A 13050-nucleotide genomic window follows, 5' to 3' on the forward strand; every position below is an offset into this window, starting at 1 on the left:
GTGGTCGGCGTTAGGAACAGTGATCTTATAAGCTGACAAGGGCAGTTGAGTTTAACCCAAGGTGCTGGTGAGTGCTACTGAAATCACTAGTCATCTGGCCAGCTCCAAGGAAAAACTAAGCTAAGAGCATTAGATTCCTCGGAAAAAGGATCAAATGTGTACGAAACAAGGACAGAAAAATGAACGATGTTACACGAGGAATCTAATGCTCTTAGCTTAGTTTTTCCTTGGGGCTGGCCAGATTGGAGCAATCTCAAGATTAATCAGCCGAAATTGCGAGGATGATCTGGTTCTTGACTGAAGATTAACGGCTTCGAATGACCTGTCCGTGTTTTTTGTATCGTCTATTTGGATGTTTTACATTCTTGTCCTAATTGTATTTTATATATATATATATATATATATATATATATATAGTGGCGTACGTACACTTTTGCTCACTTATATGTATGTATGTATTTATGTATGTATATGAAAAAGGGAACGATAGATTGAGATAGTAGAGTGGAAAAAAAAGAAGGGGACACAACAAACAAGAGAGTGAGAGAAAAAGTGGGGGAAAAAAACATATCTATAGCTCACAGTTAGTTCACTAGCCATTTGAAGTGGAATGGTTGTTGCAAGATACCAGTCTTCATACATGTACTCAAGAAGGAATTTCTTGAATTTCATTTGAACGATTCTCACTTGACCTGGAAATTGTTGTTTCCGCACACTCACAGGCACAGATATATTCCCATACCTGACAAAATTGAATTCAAATAAAAGAAATGAGATAATTATAGAAATATATATATATGCCATTGTTTAGTTTTATTTCAATATTTCTTGCCAATAGAGAAAGAGTCAGTTTCTAACCTAGATTCCAGACTCCTTCATTGGAATTTCAACAACAAGGTATGTATGTATGTATGTTCTTTTTTTTTTTGTTGAGCAAATCGACCCCAGGACTTATTCTTTGTAAGCCCAGTACTTATTCTATCGGTCTTTCTTGCCAAACCGCTAAGTGTCGGGTACATAAACACACCAGCATCAGTTGTCAAGTGATGTTGGGGGGACAAACACAGACACACAAACATATACATACACACTCACACACACACACCACACACACACACACACACACGTATATATATATATATTATATATATATATATACGATGGGCTTCTTTCAGTTTCCATCTACCAAATCCACTCACAAGGCTTTGGTCGGCCCGAGGCTACTGTAGAAGACACTTGCCCAAGGTACCATGCAGTGGGATTGAACCCAGAACCCTGTGGTTGGTAAGCAAACTACTTACCACACAGCCACTCCTGCATCTACATACATACGTACATACATACATACAGAAAGATAGTAAATTTTTGGTTCACCTTTTCTAGAAACTTCCTAGCCTCCAGGTGAGCAGTGGCCTCTCCAAATGGAGCTGCTAGTCACCCCTGCAGCAACTGAATCCTATCTCTGTCTTGGGTGAGGAGAAATTGCCTATCTTTCTATATATACGTGTATGTGCGTATGTATGTATGTATGTATACATGTATGCATGTATGTATGTATGTATATATGTATGTACGTACGTATGTGTGAGGTCACTTATGAGGTTCTTGCAAGTGCTACTGGTAACATGGTGTCCAGTACAACCTGTTGCGTGGTCAGGTTGTTGGCGACTAAACTGGCAGGCTACCCTGGTGGGGAGGGTTGCTAGAAACCCAGCAGGATTAAAAACAAGACCTGTTCAAAGGTCAGATGAACCTAGTGCAGGCTTAATGGCTATCTAGCAATAGCATGGGCATGCAGAAATACTGGGATGGTGTCCAGTGTGCTAGAAGACCACTGAGAGTGAGGCACCCATCAGTTTCTCTTGAAGCATGTCTCTAGGTTAAGGTCACTCTGATATAAAACCAGATATGTAGGGAATGGCATTGGACATTTTGCAGGGTCTTTGGTTTGTGTTAGAGATCATGGTACACCCACATCCCTGAGCCTGCGACTCATATTGGCACCAGACATCTCGCTCTGACTTGTCTCTGGATAATGTCAATAGAGAGGAAAGGGTCTATGAGGTGTCATGTAAACCTTATTGGACCTAAAACTCTGCACAGGCATTGCTGAACTCTGCTCGATATGTCCTTTCTTTCCCCCTAAACCTAACCCTAATTTTATTTTTAATCATCATCATCATCATCATCGTTTAGCGTCCGTTTTCCATGCTAGCATGGGTTGGACGGTTCAACTGGGAGTCTGTGAAGCCAGAAGGCTTCATCAGGCCCAGTCAGATCTGGCAGTGTTTCTACGGCTGGATGCCCTTCCTAACGCCAACCACTTCGTGAGTGTAGTGGGTGCTTTTTACGTGCCACCTGCACAGGTGCCAGACAGAGCTGGCAAACGGCCACGAACTGATGGTGCTTTTTATGTGCCACCGGCACGGGGGACAGGCGAGGCTGGCAATGGACACGAACGGATGGTGCTTTTTACGTGCCACAGGCACGAGGCCAGTCGGGGCGGCGCTGGCAACGGTCGCGAACGGATGGTTCTCTTACATGCCACCGGCACTGGTAACACATCTGCAATTTCCATTGATCGATTTTGATTCTGATCCTCACTTGCCTCAACAGGTCTTCACAAGTAGAGTTTTGTGTCCCAAGAAGGGAAGGTATGCATACGTAGGCTGGCTCCATCCCATGTAGAAGGCCACGGGTTATGGACTCACTTGTCCTGCCGGGTCTTCTCGCGCACAGCACACTTCCAGAGGTCTCGGTCTCTAGTCATTTCCTCAGTGAGACCTAAAGTTCGAAGGTCGTGCTTCACCACCTCGTCCCAGGTTTTCCTGGGTCTGCCTCTTCCGCATGTTCCCTCAACCGCTAGGGTGTGGCACTTTTTCACACAACTATCTTCATCCATTCTCGCCACATGACCATACCAGCGCAAACGTCTCTCTTGCACACCACAACTGATGCTTCTTAGGTCCAGCTTTTCTCTCAAGGTATTTACACTCTGCCGAGTATGAGTACTGACATTACACATCCATCGGAGCATACTGGCTTCATTTCTTGTGACCTTACGCATATCCTCAGCAGTCACGGCCCATGTTTCACTGCCATGTAGCATGGCTGTTCGTACACACGCATCATACAGTCTGCCTTTTACTCTGTGCGAGAGGCCTTTTGTCACCAGCAGAGGTAAGAGCTCTCTGAACTTTGCCCAAGCTATTCTTACTCTAGCAGTTACACTTTCAGCACACCCGCCCCCGCTGCTGACTTGGTCACCTAGGTAATGGAAACTATCAACTATTTCTAGTTTTTCTCCCTGGAAAGTGACGGAAGTTGGTCTCAGAGCATTTTCAGTGTTTATTGTTCCTGAGCATCTGCCACATACAAAAACCATCTTCCTAGTTAGCTTTCCTTTGACATTGCTGCACCTCTTATGTGTCCATAGCTTACACTTGGTGCATCTTATAGAGTTTCTACCTACACCTTTTCTACAGATCGAGCAGGGCCATCTACCTGAAGGCGTTTGTGATTTGTCTACCTTCCTACTGATTACGACTTTGGTTTTAGCTAGATTGACTCTGAGGCCCTTCGATTCTTATCCTTGTTTCCACACCTGAAACTTCTCCTCCAGTTCTGATAGCGACTCAGCAATTAGAGCAAGGTCATCAGCATAGAGGAGCTCCCAAGGGCATCCTGTCTTGAATTCCTCTGTTATTGCCTGGAGGACTATGATAAATAGGAGGGGGCTGAAGACTGAGCGGAATTCTTCACTGTACTCGTTGCCAACCCTCACCTTACTAGCAGCGTCCCTATACATGGCCCGCACAGCTCTCACTAACCATTCATCTATCCCTAGTTTCCTCATTGACCACCAGATAAGGGATCGGGGGACCCTGTCGAAGGCTTTCTCCATGTCAACAAAAGCCAGGTACAGGGGCTTATCTTTGGCTAGGTATTTCTCCTGCAGCTGCCTTACCAGGAATATAGCATCAGTGGTACTTTTCCCTGGCACAAACCCAAACTGCATCTCATCTAAACTAACTCTCTCTCTAATTAGTTGGGCTATGACCCTCTCCGTAACCTTCATCACCTGATCCAACAGCTTGATACCTCTGTAGTTATTTGTATCTAGGGCGTCACCTTTACCTTTGTAGCAGTTGACTATTATGCTGCTACACCAGTCATTGGGTATGACTCCTTTGTGTATCACCTGATTAACTATACGGGTGACTAGGCTATAGCCGACACTACCAGACATTTTGAGCATCTCTGCAGTGATTCCTGATGGGCCTGGGGTTTTCCCTGTCTTCATGCTTCTAATTGCCTTAGCTACCACGGAACTATCAACTCGGATAGCTGGTCCCTCTGTTGGGTCAACATTCGGCAGACTCTCTTTATCCCATTCATTTTCTTTATTCAGCAACCTTTCATAGTGGTGTCTCCAAACCTCTCTCTTTGCATCCTCATTTAGCGCAAGTGAACTATCTTCCATGCGAACACACTTCTCTCCTACCACATCACGATTCTCTCTCACACACTGTCTTGCAACGCGAAACATCTCCAGTCTTTGGTCCTCACGGCGCAGAACATTGGCAAATTTTTTCTTATCTGCTTCCCCTCTGGCTAAATAAACCTGTCTCCTAGCTTCTCTTTTGGCAGTCTGATACAATTCCCTGCTACCCCCATTTTTCCAGACCTTCCAAGCCTGTCTCTTTTCTCTAATAGCCCTGTCTACAATATTGTTCCATCACCACGTTATTCTAGGTTGAGAGGGGACTTTGCACCAGCCACAGATCTTGTCAGTGGCTCTCAGCAGGTTGTCTCTTAGAAACGTCCAGTTGTCTTCTACCCCCTGTGATGCTCTATCCCCTTCTACTTCGTCAAAGGCTTCAAGTAATATGTCCCTAAATCTCTGTCCATTTGCAGGATCTTTAAGCTTCCAGATCCTTCTTCTCCATATTGGTCGTCTTCTGGTTGTCCTCCTAGTCCTGATCCTAAAGTCACTAACTACCAGTCTATGTTGTGGGGTACATTCTTCACCTGGGAAGGTTTTGGCATTTATAAGCAGCCATCTCTCCCTTTGCCTTGCAAGGATGTAGTCAATTTGTCTGGTATGTTGGCCCGATCGGTAAGTGACTAGGTGGCTGGTAGGTTTCCTGAAGTTAGTGTTGCAAATCATCAGATTATTTGCATCGCAGAACTCCAGTAGCCTGGTTCCCTGCTCGTTGCGGGAGCCATAGCCATAGCCTCCATGTACGCCATGGAAGCCCCCAGCATGTCGTCCAACGTGACCATTGAAGTCACCAGCCACAAAGAGAAGGTCTCTGTCATTCGTCAACGAGGTAGTCTGCAGTAGAGTGTCATAGAATCGGTCTTTCTGTCCATTGGGTAGCCCCGACTGAGGAGCATAGGCTGATATAATGGTTGCTAAACTATGATGAAGCACTAATCTAATCTTAAGTATTCTGTCACATACTCTGATTACCTCAATTACTTTATCTACCCATTTCTCAGCGATAAGTATACCCACGCCACCAACCCCATATTTATTTTTAGTATATATTTATCTATTTTTAGTGTATATTTATTTTATTTTTTTCAAAAGTCCTGCAGGGATGGGAAGGTGATAAAGCATGCAGACCTGACAGGTTGGAAGCACGTAGTCAGTGACCTGCATGTAGGCGGCCCATGCTATAGATATCATCCAACCATCTTGTTCTGGGTCTACTACTAGGTCCTTTGGCAATTAGCTTGGCTTGAAGAATTTGTCTTGTGATTCGTTCCTGCATCAATCTAACCACATGTCCATTGTATCAGATCCAAGACCTCTCATCATCTTGGAAAATTTTGAAAGAAAACGGTCACTTACTTTTCCTTTAAGTAATCATCTTTTTCCCATGTTTTAGCTATTGGGACATTCTTCATTGCTCCTGACATCATTACAGGCTGGTTGTCTTGAATATATTTGTAGAATGATTCCGGACTGGGCATTCCTTTTGTTTCTTGTACTTTGCCATCAGGATGTCGCTGAAACCCTAGAAAATATGATTAAAAACATTGTCATATATGTATGCAATATAATTATATGTATGCTGCCATAAGGCTTTACTTCTACACACACCAGCTTAATTTAATTCGTCCTTAGTCGAAAGACACCTGTAGTTAATGTCCTGTTGTTTGCATTTGTATTTGTGTACCATTTCTCCATATTTTTTTCCATCCTTGTTTTCATATACATTTGCTGCTTTTTCCCAAGGAATCTAGTGCTCTTAGCTTAGTTTTTTTCTTGGGGCTAGCCAAATTGGAGCAATCTTGAGTATAACCAGCTGAAATTGCAAAGATAATCTGGAATTTGACTAAGAAAAAAAAACTCCAAATTACCCGTCTTTGTTTTTTTTTTTTCCCTTTTTTGTATCATCTAATTGTTTGGATGTTTTGCATTCTTGTCCCATTTTTTGTATTCCTTTATATTTATCTATACATATATCATCATCATCATCATCATCGTTTAACGTCCGTTCTCCATGCTAGCATGGGTTGGACGGTTCGACCAGGGATCTGGGAAGCCAGAAGGCTGCACCAGGCTCCAGTCTTATCTGGCAATGTTTCTACAGCTGGATGCCATATAAGGAAAATAAGGAAAATAAGACAAGGTAGAAAATGCTAAAATAATTTTATCATGAAGAACATTTTAGTACCGGTTTCAGTCTTTGCAACTTTTTCAGCTTAGAGTAAAGCATGAAAAAAAATTAAATTGTGGAAAAATTAAATGAAATGTTTTTTACTAAGTATTTTGTCTAACATGCTAACAATTCTGTCAGAGCACTAACCGCAGAGAGTGGCAGAGTTGGAGACTAGCAAAATCCTCTGGGATTTCCCAATCCAAACAGATCAGGTGCTAGAGCATAGCAGACTGGACCTGGTGAACAAGGAGCACCACATATGCTATATAGTTGATGTTGTATGTTCCTCTGACCCACAAATAATCAAGAAGGAAGGCAAAAAAATAGATAAATACAACCCTCTTAAGTATGAAATATGAAGAAGGTGAAGATAGTGCCAATTATTGCTGGGTCCTTGGGAACAGTATCAGAAGGTATCAAGGGAAATATAAAGAAAATTGGAATAGAGAGTCCAATGGAACTGTATTGGGGGAGCATCATAGCCGTGTGTTGAAAGGAATTCTTGGAGGTTTAGATAATTCACCTTTGGAAACATGTGTGGTTCGTTCAAAATCCTTAAACAATCCTAATTCAGGGACCGTTTGAGTGGGATGGGCTACTCAACCTGGAGAAAATACTAAGTGGACCCCCCACATGAAGATCATGTGCTATTTATCTTGATATGAGATCACAATGTCACGCACATATGGTTGTGATATATGTGCCTGGTGTACTCTTATCAGATGGGTCGTCATGATGGGTATATTGGACTTCGTATATTTGTACCCCAGTGTCACTTTGATGGCATGTACTGCTCTCTCACTCAATAATAATAATAATAATAATAATAATTATAATGATCCTTTCCATCATAGGCATAATTCCAGCAATTTGTGGGGAGGGGCAAATTTGATTAAATCAACCCCAGTGCTCAACTGGTACTTATTTTATCGACCCTGAAAGAATGAAAGGCAAAGTCAACCCTGATTGAATTTGAACCCATAACATAAAGATTGACAAAAGGCTGCTAAGCATTTTGCTTGGTGTGCTAACGATTCTGACACCTCACCACCTTAATAGCAACAACAACAATAATAATAATCCTTTCTACTGGAAGCACAAGGCCTCAAGTTTGGGGGAAGGGATTAAGTCGATTACATCAACCCCAGGGTGTAACTGGTACTTATTTAATTAACCCTGAAAGGCTGAAAGGCAAAGTCGACCTCAGCAGAATTTGAACTCAGAACATTAAGACAGACGAAATACTGCTAAGCATTTCCTCCAGCATACTAATGATTCTGCCACCTCACCGCCTTAATAATAATAATAATAATATTAATAATCCTTTCTACTATAGGTACAAGGCCTTGAAATTTTGGGGAAGGAGACTAGTCGATTGCATCGACCCCAGTGTTTCACTGGTACTTCATTTACTGACCCTGAAAGGATGGAAGGTAAGGTCGATCTCAGCGGAATTTGAACTCAGAATGCAGCGACAGGTGAAATACTGCCAAGCATTTTGTCCATCATGCTAATGATTCTGTCACCTCACCACCTTAATAATAATAATGATAATAATAATAATAATAATAATAATAATAATAATAATAATAATAATAATGATGATGATGATGATGATAATACTTTTCACTATAGGTACAAGGCCTGAAATTGGAGGAGGGTCTAGTCAATTTTATTGACCACAGTGTATAGCTGGTACTTAATTTATCTACCCTGACGAAAAGCAAAGTTAACCTTGGAATGGAAAGACGGTCAAAATGCTGCAAAGCATTTTGTCTGCTGTGCTAACAATTCTGTCAGCCAATCGCTTTAACAATAATGGTTTCAAATTTTGCCACAAGGGCAGCAACTTTGGGGGAAGGGGGATGAGACGATTACATCGACCCCAGTGTTCAACTGGTACTTATTTTATCCACCCTGAAAGGATAAAAGGTGAAACTGACCCCAGCAGAATTTGAACTCAGAATGTAAAGCCTGCTAGTAAGCATTTTACCTGGCCTGCTAACAAATCTGCCAGCTCATCACCTTAATTGCTTTTACAATAATGATAATAATAATCCTTTCTATTTTGGTAGAATGAGGGGCTACTAGTTGATTACATCGACCCTAGTGCTAGACTGGTCTTTATTTCACTGACCAGAGAGGATGAAAGACAAAGTTGATTTACTGTTCTATATTTTAGAAATGAAGAATTCATCATCATCATCATCATCATCGTTTAACGTCCGTTTTCCATACTAGCATGGGTTAGACGGTTCGACCGGGGTCTGGGAAGCCAGGGGCTGTACCAGGCTCCAGTCTGATCTGGCAGTGTTTCTACAACTGGATGCCCTTCCTAACACCAACCACCCCATGAATGTAGTGGGTGCTTTTTACGTGCCACCGGCAGAGGAGGCTGACAAATGGCCACGATCGGTTGGTGCTTTTACGTGTCACCGACACTGGCATCTGCCACGTTCGGATGGTGCTTTTTACGTATCACCGGCATGGGTATCTTAACTACGATTTCCATTTGTACAATATTCACCTTTCGGCTGATGTACTCTCCAGCCTTCATCAGGTGTCCAACTGGGGTACTCTGTTCTCATTCCTACGGTATTTTTGCTGATGTTATTAATGTACATATGCTTTATATGCACTTTTGACAAGTTGTAGTGCACCTGAGCACTGTAGACAATAATTTCTTTATTATTATTTTTATTTATTCTGGGATTGAACCTGGAATTTTAGGGTTAGTAGCCCGCACTCTTAACCACTATGCTATATGCCTATGGGCAATTATAGAGTGAATTGTAGGGCTTATAAACCTATTACTTTTGTATCTTTTTGTAATACTGGCTCCCATATTCTACTCTGCCTCTTTTATAAAAATCAACCACAACCAGAGCAGCAGCAACAACAACATCAACAACAACAACAGCAACAACAAAATCAACCACAACTAGAGCAACAGCAGCAACAACAACAACACCAATTGACCAGTGCGGTTCTTGCAGAACTGCAACAATCGATCTGTGCTTTAAAAGGGGAAGTAGCAGGAATAAAAGCAACCATTCAGGTTGGACTCCACAATGAGGGGTCTTATTGGAATGCTCTGCTAAAGAACCTCCCTGTACCTGTACCTCTTGTCGCATTTAAGACCGCGGATTCTGCCACCCATGAAGTCATTGCCATTGGGGTGCCAGAAGACATGGCTGATCTTCAGGCTTTTGCTGCCAACTCAGCCAAAGACCTAGGCTGCGTTCCCCCAACGGGTGCTATCCGCCTTGGACGACCTGGCCCAAAACCTAGGCTCATCAAGTGTCTTTTACGGACCACACTGAGGCAACCTCTTACCATCTGGCCTCAGTTAAAGCTGGGCGTGAAAATCGGACCACCTTCCGAACACGCCCAGGCTTACCGTCCGATGTACGTCCGAAGCTACGTGTAGTGGCTTCCCTGAATAGGAACTCAGCTCTACAGGAAAGCTTCAGTCTTCGGGAAGATGGACAAATCTGGAGATTTGTCAAGACTGCTGAAACGTGGAAGAGAGATACCAGCTGGTCTGAGTGCTCTCTACCCACAATAACTAAAAGACTACAGCAACTCAGGGAAACTAAGCCAGAACAACCTGCCATCCTCTACACACCATCATAAACTGCGAGCAGGGTACAAATTGTTGTCCTTAAATGCTCGCAGTTTATGCAACAAAATACATTTGTTCAACGCCTACGTCAGAAGTGTTGACCCTGACTTCATCACTGTCACGGAAACATGGGCGCATTCCTTACTCTGTGATGGGGTTTTCAACATTACGGGGTACAACCTCTTCCGTAAGGACCGCACTAACCGCCGTGGTGGTGGTGTGATGGTCTACGTTCGTTCAAATTTTTTGGTAATTCCTTGTGCCGATTTGAACGAATCACAAGAAGAAGTTTTTTTCTGTGACGTGTGTATGACCATGTCAACACTCCTGCTTGGCGTTGTTTATCGTCCCCCAAGTTACCATCGGGACACACAGCTTTGCAATGTCCTCCGAGCTGCTGCCAGGAAAACAGCCACTTATGTGTTTATTGCAGGCGATTTCAATCATCCTGAGATCGATTGGGAGACCTTCCATTGGCCACAGAGTGCAAACGATTTTGTTGAGCTTGTGCTGGACTCAAACTGGTCACAAGTAGTCACCTCTCCAACAAGAGGCGACAACACCTTGGACCTGCTCTTCACCACAACTCCTGAAGCGGTTATCAATTGCACTACGGAGGAACCTCTAGGTGACTCTGATCATGCTATGATCATCGCCAATCTGGCTCTTGCGGGCAACAAAAACCTGAACCATCTCCAATCTGCTTCCTTCGATTGGAAGAGAGCAGATTGGAACCTGTACCACACTGAACTACAGCACCCAAACTGGCGTGAATTCTACAACTCTGGAGATGTGAATACTATACTCCAGAGTATCCTGGACTCAATATGGGCAGCATGTGCAGCATCAGTGCCACGTAAACAAAAGGGCAATTTGGGAAACTTCAGCGGTCCGACTTGCCAGGAGGGAACGTCGGACTGCTGAACAGGAATACAGGTTGCATAAATCAGACACCAACAGGAAGAAGCGGAATAAATCCTCCAACCATCTCAAGCAAGTAACAAAAAAAGCAGTGTTTGAATTTGAACAGTGCATAGCAGCCAATCCTGACAGTAAGGTTTTCTGGAAATATGTGCACTCAAAGCAGAGACCTCACTCTCCAGTGGGCCCTCTTCGCAACCCTCACACAAACCAGATCACTGACGACCCCAAGGAATGCGCAGAACTCATTGCCGAGTGCTATGCAAACATATTCACTGTTGAAAGTCAAGATGTACCATCTTCACCATCACTAACAGCAAACTCCATAACAACTATGGAATTTACACCTGCAATGCTGCAACGTCACCTTCAAAATAAGCGCAACTATGCCTCCCCTGATCTCGATGGAGTTACATACCTGCTTCTCAAACGTGGCAGGCACTTCCTTTTACACCAGCTTTCTATTTTCTTCCAGTACTGTCTCAACAATGGTGCTACTCCGGAGCAGTGGAAAACTGCCAGTGTCATTCCTCTGTTCAAAAAGGGTGACCGCACATCACCTGTCAACTATCGCCCAGTCAGTCTCACTAGCTGTATTGCAAAACTGATGGAATCGTGTGTCAGAGAAACACTCTGGAACTTCTGGAGCTCTCACAGTCTCATCCGACCCTCACAATATGGATTTGTCCCTAACTCCAGCTGCAGTGACCAGCTTGTCGAGTTCCTTGAGGACATTACTCAGATTACTGACAGTGGCTCATGGGTGGATGTTGTCTACCTTGACTTTGCTAAGGCTTTCAACTCTGTGCCACACAAAAGGCTTATGGTGAAACTCTCTGCAATGGGTGTGGGGGATGACCTTTTTAACTGGTTGAAATCCTTCATCCTCAGCCGAAAGGAGGTTGTCACAGTTCTAGGACAGCACTCTACACCATATGAGATGTCATCGGGTGTACCACAGGGATCTGTCCTTGGTCCCCTCTTGTTTGTGGCATACATTAACGACATAGATGCCAATTTAAAGAATGCCACAGTATTGAAATATGCAGACGACATCAAGCTGTACCTTGAAATCAAGAGGACAGATCCTGATGTCTACAACTCTTTCCTGCAATCAGACCTAGACACAATGCAGCAATGGATCACAGACTGGCAACTGAAACTGGCTGTGGACAAGTGTACCACCATGCATTTTGGGAGAAAAAACCCTGCGTTCACATACTCCCTCCACAACACTGATATCAAGAAATCCTCTTGCGAGCGTGACCTAGGTATCACTGTCAGCAGTGATTTGCGTTGGACAAAGCATATCTCTAAGATTGTCAGGAAGGCCGAGGGTGTCTTGGCATCACTCAGCAGGTCTTTTGTTAGCCGCTCTCCAGCCATCTATTTAAAACTGTATACAGCTATGGTACGACCACACTTGGAATTTGCATCATCAGTTTGGAACCCCTATCTTGCACAGAACATTGACCTCCTGGAATCTGTCCAGAGACGTGCAACCAAACGCATACCCTCCATCAGACACCTACCATATTCTGAGCGCCTTGTTTCCCTGGGCATGGATTCACTGAAGCTCCGGCGTCTGGCGACGGACTTGGTAAACACCCACAAAGTTATCAACCACCTCACCAACAACAACACTGAACACCTTTTTGATCTCCATGTGTCTAACACACGTGGACATGCCTACAAAGTCAGAAAACAATACAGCTCTCATGACTTTCGGAAACATTTTTTCACGCTCAGAGTTGCTGAAGCATGGAATAAACTGCCTGCGTCAGTTGTTGACTGCCATGACACTGCATCTTTTAAGGCCCTCATGCTTTC

The 13050-nt window shown here is 43.6% G+C and overlaps 1 protein-coding gene across 2 annotated transcripts in view; it reads right to left on the minus strand.

Moving 5' to 3' along the window:
* Positions 1-13050, minus strand: part of LOC115211109 (bifunctional peptidase and arginyl-hydroxylase JMJD5-like) — a 34923-nt gene that overhangs the window by 21229 nt on the left and 644 nt on the right. For both annotated transcript variants that reach the window (XM_036502401.1, XM_029780023.2), the window contains exons 2-3: positions 5861-6026; positions 583-742 (exon numbers count right to left, since the gene is read on the minus strand). In XM_036502401.1, the coding sequence (XP_036358294.1) occupies positions 583-742; positions 5861-6026 (326 nt within the window). The remainder of the gene's footprint in view (positions 1-582; positions 743-5860; positions 6027-13050) is intronic.

Source organism: Octopus sinensis, linkage group LG4, assembly GCF_006345805.1.
Source record: "Octopus sinensis linkage group LG4, ASM634580v1, whole genome shotgun sequence".
Classification (NCBI taxonomy): Eukaryota; Metazoa; Mollusca; class Cephalopoda; order Octopoda; family Octopodidae; genus Octopus; species Octopus sinensis.